This window comes from Equus przewalskii, chromosome 21 (genome assembly GCF_037783145.1).
Source record: "Equus przewalskii isolate Varuska chromosome 21, EquPr2, whole genome shotgun sequence".
Classification (NCBI taxonomy): Eukaryota; Metazoa; Chordata; class Mammalia; order Perissodactyla; family Equidae; genus Equus; species Equus przewalskii.
The window spans coordinates 33,259,895-33,282,542 of NC_091851.1; the positions used below are offsets into that span (position 1 = coordinate 33,259,895).

The following is a 22,648-nucleotide window of genomic DNA, read 5'->3' on the forward strand; positions in this document are numbered from 1 at the left end:
GGGCGTGGTGGGGGCAGGGCGCAGGCTGCAGTGTTAGTGGGAGGGTCAGGGAAGGCTTCAGAGGAAAGGGGAGATGTGAACACAGACTGGCAGGAGGTGAGACAGTAAGTGAGGCAGGTGTCCCCCCAGATGGGGGCAGCACATTCCATTCAGGGGCAACAGCCGACTCACAGGGTTCCCCATACTTGGCACTATTTTGAGCTGTTGCAGGGCCTGTCCTGTGCTTAGTAGGATGTTTAGTAGCATCCCTGACCTACTACCCATGAGATACCAGTAGCATCTCCCAGTTGTAACAACCCAAAATATCTCCAGATATTGCCAGATGTCCCCTAGGGGGTCAAATCACATGGTGGAGCTATCGAAGGGCCCTGAGGTGTGGTGGGAGCGTGCTTGGGTGTTCAAGGGGTCGCAAGGAGGTGAGTGTGCTGGAGTGCAGTGAGTGGTGGCAAGAGCAGCAAGGGGAGAAGGCCGGAGTACCAGGTGGTGGGGCTTGTTCCAGGGGCTTGTGGCTTAGTAAGGACTTAGGCTTTTACACGGAGTGGGCGCTAGTGCAGGCTCTGAGCAGGGGAGTGAGGCCTGCCTCCCAGAGATGGGAAACCTGAGGACCACAGCCCCTGTCCCAACCTGAGCAGAAATCTCACACCCCCAACAGGGCAGTCCCAGACCCAGACCCAGTGACTCAGCCACCAAGACCGAAGTGTTTGCAAACCTTTCTTCAAACACAACATCCGCCCCGGAGGGGGACAGATTGCCTTCCATTTACATCCTTCCCTGCTGGTGTCTTCATATTCATAACAGGATGATCAGTCTAACCAGGAACGAGGCTGCTGCTTTAAAGGATAAATTAGTCTGACTCTTAACTCAATAATTAAAACTGTGATGGCGCTCAGCCTGCAGGGATAATGTACTATTATTATAGTCGTTTGTTTCAATTAAATGCTTACTGATTTTACAATAGCAGCTGGGCACCTGGGCACCACAGCTATTACTCTGAACAAGACATCTCAAATTTCGGGAGGAATTTGTCAGCGTGCGAAGGATCTCCCGCCAAGCGTGAAAGTTTATTAGAAATATTGGCTGACAGGGCTTCGGGGCGAGGGGCAGGCACTGGGGAAGGCTTCCCATTGGCTCTCTTTTCTTCTCTTCGGTGCTGGAATTTTTTTCCTAAAAGGAAATAATTTTCAAATAGTTGACTCCGAAAGCCTGAGGACGCCTCAGAGAGCAGTGTGCCCCAAGGAAGGCTGGCATGGGGAGCTTTCCTTGTGACTTCTCACATGCTTGATTCTGGGGTGCCTTAGACTGAATGATGCCACACACCCCCAAGATGGCCTTGCCCTAATGCCCTGAGCCTGTGACTATGTTACCTTCTGTAGCAAAAGGTATTTTGCAGCTGTGATTAACTCAAAAATCTTGAGATGGGGAGATTATTCTGTATTATTCCTTACAAGAGGGGGCGGGAGGGTCTAAGACAGAATCGCTGATGTGACGATGGAAGCAGAGAGAGAACAGAACATGTGATGTGGGACCAGGAGCCAAGGAATAAGGACAGCATCCGTCCTAAAAAAATAACAAAGAGACAGGGCCTCCCCTGGAGCCTCTGGAGGGAGCCACCCTGCCCACACCTTGCCTTTAGCCCGTGAGACTCAGTGCACTTCTGGCCTCCAGAGCTGTGGGGCAATACGTTTGGTTCTTTTAGGCAACAAAGTGTGTGGTCATTTGGTACAGCAGTGATGGGAAGCTACTCCCCAGGGTCTCTGCTGCTCCTCAGAGAGTCCTAAGACGGCTTTCCCTGGGGAGGGGGTTCTGCTGTGCATCACAGGACTCCATGACAGTGGTCGGCACACAGACCTGGGTTCTCGCCCTCCTCCTCTGCTTAAAGCCTGTGGTCATCAACTTAGCGCCTGCAGGCATGGTCCCTCCACCTCTGCCCAACACACTGGCCCTCCGAGTCCTAGCCTCTGGATGCCCCTTGATTCTCATCTTCCACTCTTCCGACACTCCAGCCAAGCCAGGCTAGGGGTAGCTTGCAAAGCTCATCATCTCATCGTGCCACTTGTATTAGTCAGAGTTCTCCAGAGAAGGAGAACCAATAGGGTGGGTGGGTGGATGGATGGATGGGTGGGTGCATGGATGGATGGATGGGTGGGTGCGTGGATGGATGGATGGATGGATAGGTGGATGGATGGGTGGGTGCGTGGATGGATGGATGGATGGATAGGTGGATGGATGGGTGGGTGCGTGGATGGATGGATGGATGGATAGGTGGATGGATGGGTGGGTGCGTGGATGGATGGATGGGTGGATAGGTGGATGGATGGGTGGGTGCGTGGCGTGGATGGATGGATGGATGGATAGGTGGATGGATGGGTGGGTGCGTGGATGGATGGATGGGTGGATAGGTGGATGGATGGGTGGGTGCGTGGATGGATGGGTTGATGGATGGATGGATAGATAGATAGATAGACAGACAGACAGACAGATAATTATGAGGAATTGGCTTATATGATTATGGAGGCTGAGAAGTCCCAAGATCTGCAGTCAGCAAGCTGGAGACCCAGGAGAGCTGTCGTGTAGTTCCAGTCTGAGGGCAGAAGAAAGCCAATGTCTCAGTTCAAGCAGTCAAGCAGGTGAAGTTCTCTCTTGTTCAGCCTTTTTGTTCCTTTCCAGTCTTCAACTGATTGGATGAGGCCCACCCACACTGGGGAGGGCAGTCTGCTTTAATCAGACCACAGATTCCAAGGTTAATCTCATCCAGAAACATCCTCACAGACGCATCCAGAGTAATGTTTGACCAAATGTCTGGGCACCCTGGGGCCCACATAAAATTAACCATCACACTGCTCCATGCCTCTGTGCCCTTGCCTATGCTGTTCCTGCTCCTGAACATGCCCTCCACACCCTCCTCATCTTCTGCAAGCTTCCCCTTCAGAGTCAGCTCAGGATGTTCTCCTGTGGAAAGGCTTTCTGGCTCTCCAGGCGTTGGAGGTGCCCCTTCTCCGCTGAGCCCCCAGGGCCCTCTGTGCCCTTGTGCTGCTGCACAGGTTAAAACTGTATGAGTACATCTCTGCCTCTCTCATCAGACTGTGCTCTCTGGATGGGTGTTTTTAGTCTGTTCTTTGTCTCCTGCATCCAGCTCAGGGTCTTAGACAAAGCAGCCCTCAGGGAATGTTTGTTGACTGAATTAGTAACAGGAGCAGGCTTGGGGACCCGGGAGGACTAGAGAAGCAAAATGACCACAGAGGCAGTTCTGAGGAGGGCAGCTCAGGTCAGAGGCCCAGTCAAGAACATGAGAAAGAGGCTCAAGACAGCGATGGAAGCTCAGCGTTGGAGGACAGGGGCCCACTTCCAGGTCTCCGTCACCAGTCCAGGCCTTTCTCTGGGCTCTAGACTTCTAGGCTGCACCCCAGACCTATGACCTCTTCTTCTCCCCCCTGGACTGGCATTGGGAGCTCTGGCATTGACTTCTCACATTATTGCCTCTCTTGCTATGTCTCCACCTCAGAGAACTGCAATACCCACCCCTCATCACCACTTTGTCCCAAGAGTCTCGTTCAACTCCTGGTCACTGCTCATCTTCCACATCCCACTCAATCACCCAGAAGTCTTCCTCAGGGCCTCTCAGACCCACCCAGTCTCTCCCTGCCCTGGGACCACATTCCCCTATCAACTATCTCATGCTCCCCTCTCCTGGACAGCTGCTGTGGCCTCCTATCCCAACTCCATCATTCACAGGCAGCCAGAATGGTCTTTCCAAAGGGGCCTCCTGAATACTTCTCTCCCCTGCTTCAAACCCTTTGATGGCTCCCCATTAGCCTGGGAGAAGCGTCCGACCCTGGCTCTCCGGGCCCATCACCGTCAACCTCTGCTGACCTCCAAAGTCTCACAAAGCCATGCTGGGTGCTGCCAGGTCCATGTCACCTCCAGGGCTTTGCGCAGGCTGCTCCCTCTGCTTGGACATCCTCTCCCCTCTTCACCAGCTACCCCTGATCAGCTGCAAGACTCAGGTGAGACTCTGCTCCCTCTCGGTAGCCCTCTTCTTCTCCCAAGTGGTTGGGGAAGTGTCTACACGGCTGTTGCCACCACTGCCCGCCCCCATGCAGGCCTCTTGAAGGGAAGGCCTGTGTTTCAGTCACCCCTGCATTCTCTGAACCCAGCATCTGGGCTTGGCCTCTGCTCCTGATCAGCTGGGTTCGCTGAAGGGCTGGTGCCTCAGGGAGAGGCTGGTCCTTGCCCCTTTCAGCAGGACCTTGCCCGACGCATGGGGGGCACAGAGAGCTGGACCGTGCTGGGTGAGGAGTTGGCAGGGCCAGCAAGGGGCTGTCGTCAGCCAGGATCCCTGGAAACATGCTCTGAGGTGGAGACTGTGGGCAGGAGGTTTCCGGGAGCGCTCTTGGGAACATCAGCTGCAAGGGGTAAAGGAAGCAGGATTGGAAGAGAAAGAACAAGCACCAAAATGCCTTGCCCCAGAGGCCTCAGCCAGGCCCCTTGGGAGCCCTGGATCCAGGAGGCCCATTTGGAGATGTCCTCAATTGAGTCAAGGGGGCTGGGCCTTTGAACCCCCGCATCATTGAATGCAGGCTGCACCTTGGAAGAGGTTGTAACTTGGGGAGGCAGCTCCATCAGCCGAAGGCAGTTCCTGGAGAGGGCTGTAGCTGTGAGCTGTCAGCAGCCAACACTTGCAGCGTTGTGACCCTGAAGTGGTTACTGGGTGGCAGCGGTCGTGGCTGCACGGGTTTTAGAGAGAGGCTGCGATGCGAGTCAGAGCAAGAGCCCAGTTAGTGCCAGCGCAGGGTTTAGCCGAGGAACAGCTCATTGAGCAGAGCTGGTATTTCCTAGGCTGGGGCTGGACGGGAGGGTGGGCTGATGGTGTTGGGCCTGAGGACACAGGCGTGGGAAACAGACAGCCCGTGACTCGAATCCCAGCTCTCCTGCTTACAACTAAATGACCTTGGGCACATTGCTTCCCTTTCTGAGCTTCAGCTTCCTCATCTGTGAAATGCTGATGATAAACATACCTTCCTCCCACGACTGGGTGAGAATTAAATGTGGCCACGTCAGCGCCTGGCAGATGGTAACTGCCAAATAAAAAGTAGTGCTTCTACCATTATTTCTGTTTACTTAATATTCAGCTAACACAGTGGTTGGCAATCTATGACCACAGGCCAAATTTGGCCCTCTGCTTGTTTTTGTAAATAAAGTTTTATTGGAACACGGCCACATCGTTCATTTACGTACTGTCTATGGCTGCTTTTGTGCTACACAGCGAAGTTGAGTAGGTACGACAGAGACAATCTGGCCCACAAAGCCTAAAATATTTAATATCTGGCCCTTTACAGAAGTTTGCCAACTCCTGACCTAATAAATGGAGCAAATGTTTGTGAGCACCACCCCCATGCCGGCCTTGTGCTACTATTTTTATTCTCATTGGTGCCTCCTTTCTGGCTTCTCTCTCATTTCTCTCATATCCAGAAACTTCCATTGTTTCTGACCTCTTAGCCCATGTGGAATCCAGTTCAAGCTCACATCTTGAGCAAGTTCATGAGGGGATGAAGGAAAGGAAAACTTGGTTTGAACACCTACTATGTGCCAGGCTCTGGACAAAGAGCCTTCTCACTGGATCCTCACAGCTGCCCCATGTGAGCAGGTTCATTATCACCCTCCACCTGTGACAGAGCCATTAAGATCTGTGCGGGTGCAGTGAAGAGTCAGCCAGAATTCTGACTTTCCCACTCCAGCTGTGTGACATGGGGAAAGTCACTTAACCTCTCTGAGTTTTAGTGCCTTTTTGTAAAATGGGAGTGATGAGAGCATTTATGTCAAAGGTTTGCTCATAAGCTCCTGGCACCATGCCTGGCACACAGTGAGTACTCACTAAGTATAATAGGAGGTATTATTATCCTTATGACTGTTGTTCCATCCTTTGTGAAACAGAGATATTGGCATCTGTTAGAAAAGGCTGCTCTGAGACTGTGGAAGGGGTTGTAAAATGCTGGTCAGTAGCTTGTGAATTTTCCTTTGGGGTCTGATTGTGCTCAGAAATTAAGGAGAAGTTTCTGGACCCCCTGCAACTGCGGCCCGGGCTTCCGTGAGAGCACGCGGCTGAGCAGAGCCGCGCTCGCCTGCAGGAGGAGCGTCCCAGTGCCGCGGGCAGAGTGTGAGGCTGTATTTGTGACTCCCGTCCTGGCCTCAGACGCGGCGGTCGGGGTGTTGGCTCTGTGAACCCGCAGGAGGCGGGAAGGCGAGAGGTGCGATGTCTTATCCTCACCCCGCCGTGTGTGTGCGCGGTGCTCCCGGCCCCTGGGGCTACTCTCTGTGGAGACGGCAGCTGGGGCATCTGAGAAGAACCCCTCTGCATGCCTGCCTCCCCGAGGATCTGTTACGCCAGGTGAACCTCGTTATATCCCCCTCGGCGCTTCCTTACCGTTTGCTGCGCTCCATCCTTCCTGGAGAGGCTGCAGCTGTGGCTCCTGGACGTGTCCCTATGTTTCCAGGAGGGAAGCGGCGGGCTTGGTTCATTTCGTTACCAGACAGCTTGTAAGTGCCAGCTGTGTGCTGGGCCACCTGTAGGGCCGGGGAGGCTGCTGTGTCTCTGCATGTAAGCAGATGCTTGATCCACCCTGGTGAGCCCTCGGAGAGGCTGGGGAAGAGGGTGTGGCCAGAGGAGGGAGGAGAAGAGTGAGATCGGGGAAGGCTTCTCTGAGGAGGTGACGTTTCAGGTAAAGCTCGGAGGACAATGACACAGAGCCCACAGGGGAAAAAGTCTCCATTCTAGAGAGAAGGCCACTTGCCCGTGGGGAGCTGTGGGAAGGGGCTGGAGAGGTCTGCAGGAGAGATGGTGCAGGTCTCCCTGGGGCATTTTACAAGGCGGGGACAAGGCAGCAGACCACAGGGGAGCTCCTGAAAGGTTGTGAGCAGGGAGTTTTATATTCCAGAAGGGTCCCTCAGGGCCCCCGTGGCCTGGACTCAAGGAAGCCATGCTGGGGGCTAAAGGAGGGCCGGTGTCCTAATTTGGGACCCCTACAAACAGACGCTGACACAGAAGGTTGGGTGCAAGGACTTTGTTGGGGGGGTGATCCCAGGACACCCTGTGCAAGAAGAGGGGAAGTGAGACTGGGAGGGAAGAAAGCCAGGCAAGGGCAGGTCGGTGAGCCGTGACCACTGTGGCAACTGGAACACCGCCCTGCCGTGGACCCTCTGAGAGGCGTCGGGAATGCCACTCAGAATTGTCCCATTGAGGGGAGAGGAAGCCGAGGTTTTGTCCACAAACTCCTGCCCCTCAGTGGTTGAGGGTCACTCCTGGGGCCTCAGTTCCTCAGCAATTCCAGGCCACCTTGGGCAGAGAACGCCTTCTGGCAGAGCAATGCAAGAAGCCGTCAGCAGGTGCATTGACCCTCTGGGGGGACCTCCAAGGTAGGGCAGGGGTGGACGGGAAGCCCCTCACAGCATCTGCTGTAGCCATTAGGATGAGGCGATGGCTGCTGAACGTGTTGGGCAGAGGGGGCTGGATTCTGATTGGGGAAGGGGTCCTGTGAACCAATAGAGTGTTCTAGAATGCGTGGAAGGATGGACATTGACCACTTCTGTGTACCTCTGCTGTGAGCTCCCCTTTTTGTACAGCCTGAAATTGGCTTTAAATGAAACTCTTTCTTAGGTGGGACATACGAATTTAGAATCATCACCAGGGTGGCAACCCCTATTTATAGGCATCCGTGTGGCAGCCGCAGACTCACCCAGGGGGAGTGTGGGAAAGGAGGGAAGGTTGCATAGGAGCTGAGGAGGTCTGGTGTTTAAGGAGTGGGCTGAAGAACACCAAGAAGGACCGGCTGGAGAGAGAGCTGGACAGCCAAGAGCCAGGCGCCAGGCAGAGGGAAGAGGGCCGGTGGGGAGGCAGCCGTCCCAGGACTCGGTGACTGGGGAGGGTCTTGTGGAAGGCATCGTAGCTCAGGGAGAAGGTGTCACAGTCTGGAGAAACCCAGCTCCACCTTTAGCAGCTGTGTGAGCGTGGGAAATCTCTGAACCTCTCTGAGCCTTGACTTCCTCAGTTGGGGATGACTATGTTACTCACCTTCTACAGTAGCTATGGTGATTAGATGAGTCGTATATGGAAAAGCTTAGCACTGCTTCTGGCACATAGTAAGTGTTTTATACAAATGTATCCTCCTTGATTTCTCAAAAAATTAAAAATAGAAATACCATGTGATCCAGCTATTCCACCTCTGGGTATTTATCCAAAGAACATGAAAATGCTAATTTGAAAAGATATATGCACCCCTGTGTTGATCACAGCATTATTTGCAATAGCCAAGACGTGGAAGCAACCCAACTGCCCATCAATGGATAAATGGATAAAGAAGATGTGGTATATACACATAGTGGAATACTACTCAGCCATAAAAAAGACAAAATTGTGCTATTTGGGGCAACATGGATGGACCTGGAGGGTATTATCCTAAGCAAAATAAGCCAGACAGAGAAAGACAAATACCATATGATTTCACTCATATGTGGAGGATAAACAAACACACACATAGCTACAGAGAACAGATTGATGGTTACCAGAGGGGAAGGGGGTGAGGGGAGGGCAAGAGGGGTAAAGGGACACATATGTGCAGTGATGGATGGAAACTAGACTTTTGGTGGTGAACACGATGCTGTCTGGAGAGAAGCCGAAATATAATGATGTACAGCTGAAAATTACTCAGTGTTATAAACCAATGTGACCAATTTCTCCTCCTCCTCCTGACAAGGATGGTGGTGAGGACAATGAAAATGATTATGGTGGTATAGATAGTAATGAGGACACATGCCGGATGAGTGCTGACGGGAGGCGGGGTCTAGTGACAGTAAGGATGGACAGTTCTCTGAAGAAGCTTAGCCATGCAGGAAGGAAAGTTGGAACAAGTTTTTAGGAGACCTGGAAGCATGGGAGATTTTCATTTAAAAACAGGAGAGAAGTTGGCATGATTTGATGCTGTTGGGATGCAGCCCACAGAGAGGGGAGGCCAGTTGACCCGATGGAGGATGACTTAGGCGACACCCCTAGAAGCAGAGCTTGAGACAAGGATTCTTGTGAACGTTGTTTATTGAGGGTGTGCTCTCAGGAGAAGAGGGCTGCAGGATTCAGGGTCCAAAGAGGAAGGAGCCAAGCAAGGATATGGCCTCAGCCAAGACTCGCTTCAGCCTGATCCCGCAGGGAGGTCTGGAGCAGACCTGCACCGCAGAGGAGAGGGGCTGGCCTTTTGTACCCCTGTGTCAGTCACGCAGTGTTGGCGTCTGCTGCAGGCCTGGGCGTTAGGGCTGTGGGGTGTCACAGCCTCTTGAGGGAGGCAGCTCCCGTTTGGCCAAAGGCACTTCTCTGGAGAAGGGGACAGGTGCTGACCCTCCCAGAACACTGGGGATGGGTGCAGCCGCCTGGTAAGAGGGATCTGGGTTAGGCGCCTATGGTGTCTACGTCAGTGGCATCCTCGAGTAGCAGGCCTCAAATTGGGGGCATATCTTTCACTTTGGGGAAATTAGGACAAAATTTTTTTAATGCCCTAGAAAATCTGGTATGTGGCTGTTCCCACATCTTGTTGGATTGTGTCTGCCAATAACCAGTCATATGTTATCTTTACATAGGGGTCTGTCTCTCTAATGAACTGTGGGACCCTGAAGGGCACTTGGGGCGGCTCTCTCGTTTCCACAGCTCTCTTGTCTGCTTATGTCCATCACAAAGCAGACGTCATGAAAGGTCTGACAATTGTTTACTGAGAATATATTTGTAACTATAGCAGGAGTGAAGTGGCTCAGCTCCCTACCCACCCTCCATGGGCACCCTGGACACAGCGGAGCCCAATTTGACATCATTCCCAGATCACACCCAATCCTGCTGTTCTATCTTTAATTTTATTCAGTAGGTCGAACAAGCATGTGCTCTTGCTGTGTGCAACATGCTAATCTAGATATTAGGACTATAAAGAAAAATCACTGGACAAATGTACAAAAACTGTCTATCTAAAGAAGGTCTATTCTGAAGATCCTACACCAAGAAATGGGGAAAAACTGACAAACTTCAATTATATAGTGTATCTATATGATGAGAAAAAATTGACATCAGGAAAGATTGCTTTTGGATGAAATATGTGATTATTGGATTTAAAAATGCAGTGAAAGTAGTGAACAACACTGCACATAATTAAATAAGCAAAAAAGATCAGCTCAAGATTTTCTCCCAAAACTCCAAGGAAGAAGTTAAAGAGCTCAAAATTATGACTGAAAAGATAAAAGATCTGGATGATTCAATATGTGTTTGATAGGAAATTCTGACCAAAGGCCAATGGAAAAGAGGAAATAATGAAAGAAATAGTAGTATAAAATATCACTTCTCTGAAGAAAGTGGAAAGTGTTCAGCTCAAAAGAGCCGACCAAGTCTTGGGCAAAATTAAATAAATACTGCCTGCATACAAAAATAGCATCATACATATTTTTCTTATTTCAAAGAAACTTTGGGATAAAAAAATTACTTAAGCAGCACATTTGATTAAAAAATGAATGAAAATAGATTAAGTATGGGAAACATATGGTATAAGAAAGAGTGGTGTGAGCAATGAAAACAGCAAAACCTGGAGTCAATGTCTAAGTACTGTTGTCATCATGGTTATGAAACTTACTGCAACTGTAAAAATAACGATTGAAATAGATGATTTAATGAAGAAATATAAATTAATAATAGCAACCTGTAACACAAACCACTGATGGAGGGAAAAATTAAAAGTTTAATTTTTCTTCTTACATGAGGAGGCAGAAAAATGATACAGTGGCATGACAATCACTAGATAAAATTGATCAACAAAAGAAAGATGGGGGAAAAATCAAGGAAGCAAAAAAATAAGCTGAGATAACTATGAACAAATAATTCTGTCTTCACAATAAATACGAATGGATTAATTTTCCTGATTTTTAAATAAGATTCTTTATATACATAATTGGATAACTATTTTACTTACTTATTCTTACTTATTCTATCATTTTATTCTGTGCTGTTTTTTGTTTGTTTTGATTATTTATATTATTTGTGCTTTCTATGCCAGGAGGGTGAAGGAAACTCCAAAAAAAAGATGTAGAGAAGATCGAGTCTTATCTGGCTCATAAAAATCTTAGGAGATTGTCGATCCTACAGGGAATGACTATGTCCTAACCTAAGTCTGATTCAAAGAAGGAAATATCCAACCAATGGTACATCTCCTCCAATCCTCTACCAATTCTGCCCCGTTCTATTACCATAAACAACTTGCATTCCATCACATTCCCAAGAAAAGAGGCAAGATGGTACTACCAGGAGTACCATTCTCCCCTCCCGTCCTTTTTTCATCCTTCAATGAATATTTATTAAGTACCAACCTGCTATGTTCCAGGCACTTTAAGTCACTAGGAATGCAATGGCCAGCAAGATAGTCCTCCACTCACGGAGCTTCCAGAGGGGAAGAGAGACAATAAACAAATAAATGAACAAGATAATTATAGCTTGAAATACCCATTATGAAGGCAACAGTATGATGGTGGAGAATAATAGTAGTGGGTTAGGTATTTTCAACAAAGTGTCAGGGAAGGCTTCTCTGAGGAGGTGACATTCAAGTTAAGAACTTAAGGATGAGGAGCCGCGTGCAGAGGTCCAGGGAAAGAATGCTCCCAGCTAAGGGAGCTGCAGGCACAGGAGCCTGAGGCAGGGAGAGCCTTCCTGTATCAGCTGAGGGGCTGAAGGAAGGAAGTTAAGTTGAGCTAGAGCCCGGTAAGTGAAGGGGGCAGTGCGCAAGCAGAGCTGCAGCATTAGCCTGGGGTCCAAGAAGGCGCAGCCTTGAAAACTGTGGTGAGTGGATTGGACTTTGTTCTAAGGAGATCAGGAAGCCGATGAAGAATTTTAAGGAGGGGAGTAGCATGGTCTGATTTACATATTTTAGGGATCCCTCTGGTGATTGGTTGGGAAATAGATGGGTGGTGGGGATGGGGAGCAGGGCAATAAAATAAGAAAAATAAGAAGCGAGATGACAGTGGCTTGGGAGGGAGAAGTGTGTAAGATTTGGGATTCATGGTAGAGGCAGAGCCAACAGAGGTGTGTCTGCAGGGGAGGGGGTGCGCAAGGAACAGGAGAAATCGAGGTTGATGCCCAGGTTTGTGAGTTGGACAATTGCTTGGATGATGCCATTTAGTGTTTTGGTAAAACAAATTCAAGGAGAATTAAGAGTTCCATTTTCAGCTTGTTAAGTTTGATGTGCTTGTGGGGCATCCAAGTGAAGATGTCAGTTAGGCAATGGAACGTAAGAGTTTGGAGCCCGGTTAGAGATGACAGGGCCAGTCACACCTTGTTTCAGGGTGCATTACGTAGCCAGTGATGCAATGCCAGCCATCTCCCCTCATCTCAGACTTCCCAGGACTCATCTCATTTGAGTTCAGCACTATACTTTGAAGAGCCCATGTTACTTTTATTATTTTTCTGCTTCAGATCTGTTTTTGAAGAAATAAAATATAACAGATATAAGTTAAGCACCCTTTGTATCCGTCTCTTTTCCCGGAAGGAAATAACCACTATTCTGTAGTAGGTGTTTTTATGCCTTTACTATATTTTATGTGTCCTTAAACACTTTATACTAATGTTTTATGTTTTTAACATGTACGTAAAGGTATTGTGTGTATCCTTATGAAACTCTTTCCACTCATTATTGTTTGTGAGTTCATCCACATGGGTAGATGTAGCTCCAGGCCATTTACCTTAACTCTATCCAGAATCCCATCATGTGAAAATATCACAGATTTTCACCATTTCCCAAGTGGTGAACATTTAGATTATCTCCAGTTTTTCTGGAATCAAAAAAATGCTGTAGTGATCATCTTTTTGTAATATATAATTCTTGAAAGGTAATGTCATGATTCATACAAATGTAAAGTGAAATGTGTCAATTTAACTCAATTAATGAGGACACCCATAAGATATTACAGTCAGCTAAAAGGAGAATCTGATCAATAGGCACATGGATAGGCAACCAAGAATGCTAAAATAAATTTTCTATTAAATGCAAAACTGGTTGATATCTATAGAGCAAGAGAGTATAATTTTGGAACAACTCATAGAATGTTCTTTTCTACAGGGTGGTATCAATTGTACCTCTACCAGACCACGTTTATTTGCATTTTCATGGACAAGAATCAGTTGCATTCCGCCTCAGCCCGTTAGGATGGCTACTATCAAAAAAAAAAAGAAGAAAAGTGTTCACAAGGATGGAGAGAAATTGGAGCCCTTGTGCACTGTTGGTGGCAATGTAAAATGTTGCAGCCACTATGGAAAACAGTGTGGCAGTTCCTCAAAAATTGCAAATAGAATTACCATATGATCCAGCAACTCTGTTTCTGAGTATATACCTGAAAGAATTGAAAGTGGGATCTTGAAGAGATATTTGTACACTCATGTTTATAGCAGCATTATTCACAGTAGCCAAAATGTGGAAGCAACCCAAGGGTCCATCAACAGAGGAATGGATAAACAAAATGTGGTATACACATACGTTGGAATTTTATTTAGCCTTTGAAAGGACATTCTGACATATGCTACAGCATGAATGAACATTGAGGACATTATGCTAAGTGGAATAAGCCAATCACGAAAGAACAAACACTGTCTGATTCCACTTACAGGAGGTACCTAGAGTAGTCAGAGTCACAGAATAGTAGTCAGATTTCATAGTAGTAAAAGGTGGTTGCCAGGGGCGTCATGGAGGGAGGAATAGGAAGTTTTTGTTTAGGAGGTACAAAGTTTCAGTTTTGCAAGATAAAAAGAGCTCTGGAGATGGATGGTGTTTATGATAACACAGCAATGTGAATGCACTTACTGCCACTGAACTGTACACTTAAAAATGGTAAAATGGTAAATTTTGTGTTATATGTATTTTACCACAATTGTAAAAAAATTTTAATGATAAAAAATAAGTTTCACTAATATCATTTTTCTACAGCTTACAAAGTTGTAAAATAGTCTAGTCAAAGACAAAGGCACACGGGGCCGGCCCCAGGGCCAAGGGGTTAAGTTCGTGCTCCGCTGTGGTGGCCCAGGGTTTCACTGGTTCAGATCCTGGGCATGGACATGGCACCGCTCATCAGGCCATGCTGAGGCGGCATCCCACATGCCACAACCAGAAGGACCTGCAACCAGAATATACAACTACGTACTAGGGGGAGGGGGGGTGCTTTGGGGAAAGGAAGAGGAAGAAGAAGAAGGAAAAAAAAAGATTGGCAACAGATGTTAGCTCAGGTGCCAATCTTTAAAAAAAATAAAGTCAAAGGCACAGATTCCTATAGAAACAGATAACCCCACAGGTGCACTAGCCAATGCCCAGCATTCCATTGAAAGGACATTCTTTTGCCCATTTCAAAGTCTTTAAAAATTTTCTGTCAGTATATATATATATATCTTCTTGTGTGGGGAAGTTCTTTATAGTATAGAATATCTTGGAGTAGAATTGCTAGGTTATAGGATATGTGCATCTTCAACATCCTGGCTGTTGTCAGATTATTTCCTAAAGTGTTTATCTTACTAGTTTACACTCCCAACAGCGGGGTAAACAGAAACCCAAATAGCCCGCAAACTTATGAAGAGTGGCCAGCCTCTCTAGTAATCAGGGCGGGGCAAATTAGAACAGCTCGGAGAGCATTTCACACTTAGCAGATCTGCAAAAATTCAAAAGTCTGCCATTATCAAGTGTCGACAATATATTAAATTACTGAGTCAGGAATATCTGGTTGAAGAAATCTAGAGCAGGCAGCTGGGAAGAAAAAAAGTAAAATGAAAAACAAGCCCTAACCACGGAGCCCCAAGGCCCATTTGCCCTTGAGGAAATAATGTCAGATTCTTATTTTAAGAGTCATGGAAGGAAGACTGTGTACATTTTGGAGTGGAAAGGAGGATATTTAGAGAATAGATTTAAAACCTACTCGTTTGGTTTTTGAGAGTTTTTAAAACTTTTTTCCAGCTTTATTGAGATATTACTGACATTTAACATACGTGGGCTTAAGGTATACCATGTGATGGTCTGATGCGTGGATGTGTTGTGAAATGATGACCACAATAAGGTTTGTTAGTACCTCCAACCCCTCACATAATTGCCTTCCTGTGTGTGGTGATAACTTGTTTGTTTGTTTGAGGAATATTAGCCCTGAGCTAACATCTGTTGCCAATCCTCCTCTTTTTGCTGAGGAAGACTGGCCCTGAGCTAACATCCGTTCCCATCTTCCTCTGCTTTATATGTGGGACGCCTGCCACAGCATGGCTTCATAAGCGGTGCCTAGGTCTGCACCTGGGATCCGAACCGGCAAAGCCCGGGCCACCGAAGCGGAACTTGCAAACTTAACCACTGTGCCACTGGGCCAGCCCCTGGTGATAACTTTTAAGATCTACTCTCTTCCCTTTCAAGGATACAGTACAGTATTGTTAATTATAGTCACCATGCTGTACGTTAGATCCCCAGAACTTATGCGTCGTATGGCCGGAAGTGTGTTCTCTTTGACCACTTTCACCCATTTCCCCCACCCCCCTGGCCTGGCCACCACCAGTCTACTCTCTATTACTTCAAGTTTGGCTATTTTGGATCCCACTTATGGGTGAGAACATACAGTATTTGTCTTTCTCTGTCAGACTTATTTCACTTAGCACGATGCCCTCAAGGTCCATCCGTATTGTCGGGAAAGGCAAGATTTCCTTCTTTTTTATGGCTGAATGACATTGTATATACACACCACATTTTCTGTGTGCATTCATCTGTTCAGGGACACTTAGGTTGTCTCCAAGTCGTGGCTATGGTAAATAATGCTGCAATGAACATGAGGGTGCAGAGAGCTCTTCAAGGCAGTGATTTTATTTCTCTTGGTTGTATACCCAGAAGTGGAATTGCTGGGTCATATGGCAGTGCTATTTTTAATTTGAGGAACCTCCATACTATTTTTCCATAGTGACTGCACCAATTTACGTTCCCACCAACAGTTCCCAAGGGTTCCCTTTGCTCTGCATCCTCGCCAACACTTGTCTCTTGTCTTTTTGATAATAGCCCTTCTAACAGGTGTCAGGTGAGATCTCATTGTGGTTCTGATTTGCATTTCCCTGATGACTACTGATGTTGAGCTCCTTTTCACGTACCTGTTGGCCATTTGTATGTCTTCAAAATATCTAATCAAGTCCTTTGCCCATTTTTTCATAAGATTGTTTGTAAAACCTTCTACTCTTTAAAACAATTCACTTTAAGCCTGTTTCTCAGGTTTCTTTATGAACAATATAATAATAAAATATATATTTCACGATATAGCATATTAAGAACTCAGAACCCAAATCTACCTAAATGCTGTTTACAAGATGCACACTTAAAAGGATGCAGGACAAAAATAAACAGTGGAAAAGTAAAGAGAGGGACAGTGATCCCAGATAAAGCAAGATTTAAAATAGAAGCATTGATTGAGGCAAAGATACTTTTTTTATTAACGAGGGGAAGCCATAATGAAAATATAGCCTTCTATATTTATATATATTAATGGGAATGAGTAGCTTCACGTCAATGTATATGAAGAAAACCTGTTTAAATTCTATAGTGAAACTGATTGGAGCACCATGGTAGTGGGAAGCTTTGACTCATCTTTCTCGAGATTTCTCAGCTAAAGCAGTCAAAACAGTGTATTGAATAGACGCAGAGAGAAATGTGTACGTTACAGAGTAAACATTCTTTCAGATGTCCATGAAAATTTTACAAAAATTGATCGTATCCTAAGCCATAATGAAACCCTCAATACCAAACAGATAAAATTCTAGGAGTCATGTTCTCTGACCCCAATAACAAAAGGATACATCCCATAAAGACTCTTTTCCAAATAACTTTAGGATAAAAAGGAAAATCAAGTCTTCAGTTGTAGAATATTTTAAAAATATTTATATGATGCAGCTAAAATCCTTCTCAGGGGGAAAAAAATCATAGTTACAGAGCAGGGCTTCTCATCCTCAGCACCACTGACATTTGGGATACATAATTCTTTATTGGGGGGGGGTGTCCTGTGCATTGTAGGATGTTTAGCGGCATCCTTGGCCTCCACACTAGATGCCAGTAGCACCCCCGTACACACACCAGGCACTTGTGAAACCAATGTCTCCAGGCATTGCCACGTGCCTCCTACACACCAAAGAACTCTGCCCCAGATACTTCTGTTATTAAAAAAGAAAAAGTGAAAATAAGTAAATTGTTTAATTTGAAAAGCTAGATAAAAAGCAATATTTGATACCTGTAGTCAACATTAATAGAGAGGAAGGAAAAATTTAATTAATCATCAGAAAAGTTGTTAAATTGGATTTTTTAAAAATATAAGAACTGGTTCTTTGGATAGACAGTTAAAAATATATAAACTTTTCAGAAGGAAACATTTAAAAAGCAGTATACATTCACAATACTATAATTGTAAGTGGGGATTTAACTACAAATGCCATAGAGAGGTTAGAAATATGTATGATAATATTATCCCAGTGGTGTGCTGTTAGTGTTAAAATCTGGATGAAGTAGACAATTTTCTGAAAATATATATATAATTTACCAAAACTAAATCATGAGAATATGGAAACTAAAATAGACCTATGAACCATGGAAAATATTGTGAAAATCAATCTTTCAAGAAGCACTGGACCTCAGATGGTTTTATGGATAAACTCTTTTATTCCTTTAAGAAAAATAGAATTTTTAGGTTATTTTTGCTGTTCCAGGACATAAAGAAAAAGGAAAACATCTCAGTTCTTTTTCTAAAGCTGACTGTAACACAAATGCCCACATTTGACAAAAATAACCCTAAAAAAATGAAAATTCAGAGAAACGTAAAAAAGAAAGTTCCTGAGAAATGAAGACACGCCAGACAAATTCAAACAAATACATATACAGGCAAAGAGAGAATGTTAATATCAAATGCCACTGAATTCAAGGCAAAAATGAGACATTTTATAGTAATATTAAAGTTCATCCCATAATGAAGATATAATTGCCAGTTTTCTTTTTGTGATAAAAACCAAGATCAAATTCCTAAAACAAAAACTTCAAACATTAAGGGAGATTTTAATGGAAGCAGAAAAGTTGTAGGCAACTTAGATAAGCCAAAAAGTAAGACAGGAATCGAAATACTACCATCCCCACTGATCGAATAGATAAACGCGATACTGTTATATTAATCTGCCGACACAGCTTACCCTTTGCTTCCCGGAACTGTGGCATAGATACAAAATTTGGACATTTTGGGGTCCTTAGGGAAACCTTAATAAATTCTCAAAGGTGCAAATAGTACAAACCATATTCTTTGATCACTTTTATTACTAGAAATTAGTAGCAAAATGAAGAGAAACAAACAGAAATTAACCTCTTAGAAATTTCAAAACTTCTGAAATGACTGTTGGATAAAAGAGAGAATTAAATAAATTAAATAAATACATAAAAAACAATAATGAAAACCTTACATGGTAAAGTCTCTGAGAAATGTTCAAGTCACACTCAGAGGAAAATGTGTAGGAGAAGGAGAAGTGATAAATTTGAGATTTGATTCTTTTGAGGAGAAAAAAAAAATCCCACATAATAAAGTGGAAAACCCATGTGCTTGCCTAATGAAGAAAAACTGAGAGGAAAACACAGATACTCGACATGAGAAATTAGAAGGGAAAAATAACCACAGATGCAGAGGAAATAAAAATAATTATGAGCATGCAAATTGGTATGCCTCACTGAACAGTGTGTGTGCGTGTATATAGTGTTTAGGTGAAAAGTACACACTATTCTAAATATGTGTTTAGTGTGAAAAATGCCTGTGTGTAAAAAATAGCCAATTAGAAAATATCATAGGGAATAATTTTAATAAGAAAATTGCTGACCTATAGGAAGAAAAGTGCAAAATTTTATTAAGGAATTTTTTTATATTATGTATTTAACAAACCTTTATACGATATAGGACTTACTCTGTGCCAGGTGCATTTAATCCTTAACAACACTAGAAGGTAGATTTAATTATTATCTGCACTTTTCAGATGAAGAAACTGAGGCACAGAGAGGTTAAGTAACTTGGCCAAAGTCACCAAGCTGTCAAACACAGTCGGCTTCCAGCATCTGTGCTCTTTGCTCTCATGCTGCATAGTGAATAAATTCAGAGACACACTGGGTTCCAGGAAGGAAGACTCAGTATCATAAAATGATCCATTCACAGCTGGACTGAGCTCTCTGGCAAAGGCCAGAATGCTGACCGCCTGTGTGGGGTGAATGTCAATAGGATGGTAAACCGTCAAGGAGCTGTAGGCCCCCCGTACGTGCACTGAATCGTGCAAAATAGAATGGGGGCTCGCCCCTCGGGGATCCATGGGGAAACCACAGCTCAGAGTGGAGCCAGCCACCCACCACCTCTCATCCACATGCCCCTCCTCTGGGCGTGATGTGCAGATGTGATGGGGTGGCAGGGCGGGTCCTTTCTAACACAAAATGCCCTGTCTTCCTCTCTTAGATCCAGGAGATGGTCCACTCGGAGGTTGCTGCCTATGACTCGAGCCGACCAGGGCCCCTGCTGAGCCGCCCGGCGATGCTGGCCAGCCACATGAGCGCCCTCAGCCAGTCCCAGCTCATTTCTCAGATGGGCCTCCGGAGCGGCATCGCCCACAGCTCCCCGTCACCTCCAGGGAGCAAGTCAGCGACCCCCTCTCCCTCCAGTTCAACTCAGGAGGAGGAGTCGGAAGCACATTTCAAGGTACTGTAGCGGTGGAAATGCAAAGCCTTAAGACTGAGCTCTCCTGTCAGCAGGGGGCTGGGCCTCTAGAAGAGTAGAGGAAGCAGACGTAGAATGGGGACAGCTAGTGGAACCCCTGGTCAGCGGGAACGGCACCTATTGGGGTTTGGAAAACCTGGCTTCAGCTGCTAAATTTGCGGAGCATCCTTGACGAGCTTTGCCCCTCTGTGCTCCCAGGGCCTGAGTGTAAAGCAGAGACAACACCAACAGATGTCAAGAGGATGGGTGAGAAAATTCTGTGAAAACATGATGTCTTTTTCCTGAATGGCCAGTGGGTCATTTCAGTGGCATAGATGGCATGGGAAAGATCCTCAGGGTCACGTCCTATGGCCACTTTGGCCTTTTAAGCAAAAATACTCTGACAAAAATGGGCAATCCAGCAGAGGGCACCTCTGGGCAGCACTGACCACATGACAGAGCACTAAAAAAAAAACCCTCATTGAGGACATGCCTCCCCCCCCCAGCAGCCCTGAAGCCGGGATCATCCTGCCTCTTCAAGCACACGTCAGGCATGAGAGCTCATCACCGTCCAGGCTCTGGTCCTTTCTTTGCACTGACCCCAAATCTGCCTCTCTGTTGGAGAGCATCTTGCTTTACTGGGGCAGAAAACAGGGGCCCAGGAAGGCCAAGGATGGAAGTGATTGCTGGGGGTCTCCCACGGGGCTAGTGGCAGAATCAAGACTTGATCCCTCAACGTCCTGCTGCCCTCAGTATGGTGCCCTTCCTTCTTCATAAGGGCTTCTCACCCTTTTCCGTGGCCTTGCAGAGGCCTGGGCAGTAACCATGGCACTGCACCATCTACCAGAGGCCCTAACCTCGTGAGCTGGGGTGGGCACCTCTGGGTCCTGGTCCAGCTTCATCCCCAGGATAAGTTGGTCTCTACGTAGGCCACGCAGGGGTGGTTTTTATTTTACAAAAATGTCTAAAACATTTCCCACGGGCCAGACACTGTTCTAAGCGCACAACAAGTAGGAGTCCGTGTAATCCTCATTGCAACCCCATGTGGTAGGTGCCATTAGTATCGCTGATTGGCAGATGGGGAAACTGAGGCACAGAGAAGTTAAGTAACTTATCCAGTGTCACAGAACCAGACTTCAAACCGAGGTGGTTGCAGTCTGGCCCCAGCATAGGTGCTCTTAACCACCTGCAATGCTGCGTCTGCTCAGCTCTGCATCACTTACAGGTACATTGTGTCCCTTATCCTGCGTTAGGGCCTCCCCACGGTGCTGACAGCACCGAGGCTTGGAGAGGTGCTGGCTGCGGAGGAAGGCTCAGGAACAGAACTGCCCTTGCTACAGATTGCCCCTCACTGTCCCTCAGACATGGAGGCCAAGTCTGTCTGCTGGCCACGGTTTCCTTGGGGTCACCTTCATCTTCTTGGTGCATAGAGCCAGTCTTCTCTGCAGCATGCAGGACCTTTGACCAAAGCCCCTGATCCCTGTGTGGCCTGAGGGTCCTGTCAGTGAGCCCCCGAGGTCTGTAGTGAGCGTTTCCATCCCCTCCCCACCCTGGAAGCCCCAAGTCAGGTGCTTGCACGATTGTGGTCTGGAGCTGGACTGCTCCAGAGGCCAGGTGTCCAGGGTGAGGCCACACCAATGACAGTCACACTAACCTCACTGCCATCCAACCACTTCACAGGGGCCACAGCGGGCTAAGCCCCCTGCCCCAAGTTGCACAGCTAAAATGTGGTGGAGGAGACCGAGCCTTTGTAATCGAGCATAATCTCTGGGGGTTATTTTTGATCATAAGAGGGGTCAACTGTTAAGAAAAGATATCTATCCAAAACTTGGAAATAGGTCAAAAAACAGTGACTGCACATTATTTCAATGGTGTCCACAGCATTGTCTAGCAGGTTCACTCAAGACTTCTCTGATTCCCGCGGAGAAGGTACCTATGTTTTGATTCGTTGTTCGTTATCGATTAGGGGGTTTCACACTCTATGAAGACAGACGTTCACTTGGGGAAAAAGTGACAGAGAGGTAAAGGATTTTTGTCTGATTACAAGGCAAATTAATTTTCCCCTGTAGAGATGCAAATGACTTCTGTCCAGTAGAAAAGATTTAAAATTCCTAAAAGGTATTAACCAGTTTCTCTGGATCAACTTTACCATCATGCTGATTCTCAATGAGTTAAATAAAAAACCCAGGACTCCTACCCAGGACGTGTGTGTGTGTGTGTGTGTGTGTGTGTGTGTGTGTGCGCGCGCGCGCACACACGCGCGGGTCCATTTCCGCCCCCACCGAGTGGGTGGTTAGCCCTACACTGTGGCCCAAGCTGCCTGTGTTCAAGCCCGGGGCGGTGGCCAGCCAGCCCCCCATCATTGCCCGTGCAGTGGGCTGGACAAGCCTGTGGTGGGCCTGCTGAGAAAAGTCCAGCTCTGCCTGAGATTGGGTGGGTCCCCCTGGCAGGAGGCCCTGGGCCTCTCTGGTTTTCTGACTCCTCTCACCCTGGCAGATGTCAGGAGAGAAGAGACCCTCGGCTGACCCAGGAAAAAAGGCCAAGAACCCAAAGAAGAAGAAGAAGAAAGACCCCAACGAGCCCCAGAAGCCCGTGTCAGCCTACGCGCTCTTCTTCAGAGACACCCAGGCCGCCATCAAGGGACAGAACCCCAGCGCCACCTTCGGGGATGTGTCCAAAATCGTGGCCTCCATGTGGGACAGCTTGGGAGAGGAGCAGAAACAGGTGAGTCTCCGTCCTTTTCTGAGCCATCCCCTGAGGCTTTGAGGCCCTGGCACCAAAGACAGACAGGAATGTCTGAAACAAGACCTGGCCTCTGGAACTAGCCTCTTGCAGAGGTCTTTACTGGGCTCAGTTTCCCCGTCTGTAAGCTGGGAAGTTAGGTCCCTTC

At 46.8% G+C, this 22,648-nt stretch overlaps 1 protein-coding gene across 6 annotated transcripts in view; it reads left to right on the forward strand.

Annotated features, from left to right (window-relative positions):
• The window catches only part of TOX2 (TOX high mobility group box family member 2), a 136,676-nt gene that overhangs the window by 108,401 nt on the left and 5,627 nt on the right, over window positions 1–22,648 (forward strand). For all 6 annotated transcript variants that reach the window (XM_070589286.1, XM_070589284.1, XM_070589287.1 and 3 more), the window contains exons 4-5: window positions 19,522–19,761; window positions 22,255–22,482. In XM_070589286.1, coding sequence (XP_070445387.1) covers window positions 19,522–19,761; window positions 22,255–22,482 — 468 coding nt within the window. The remainder of the gene's footprint in view (window positions 1–19,521; window positions 19,762–22,254; window positions 22,483–22,648) is intronic.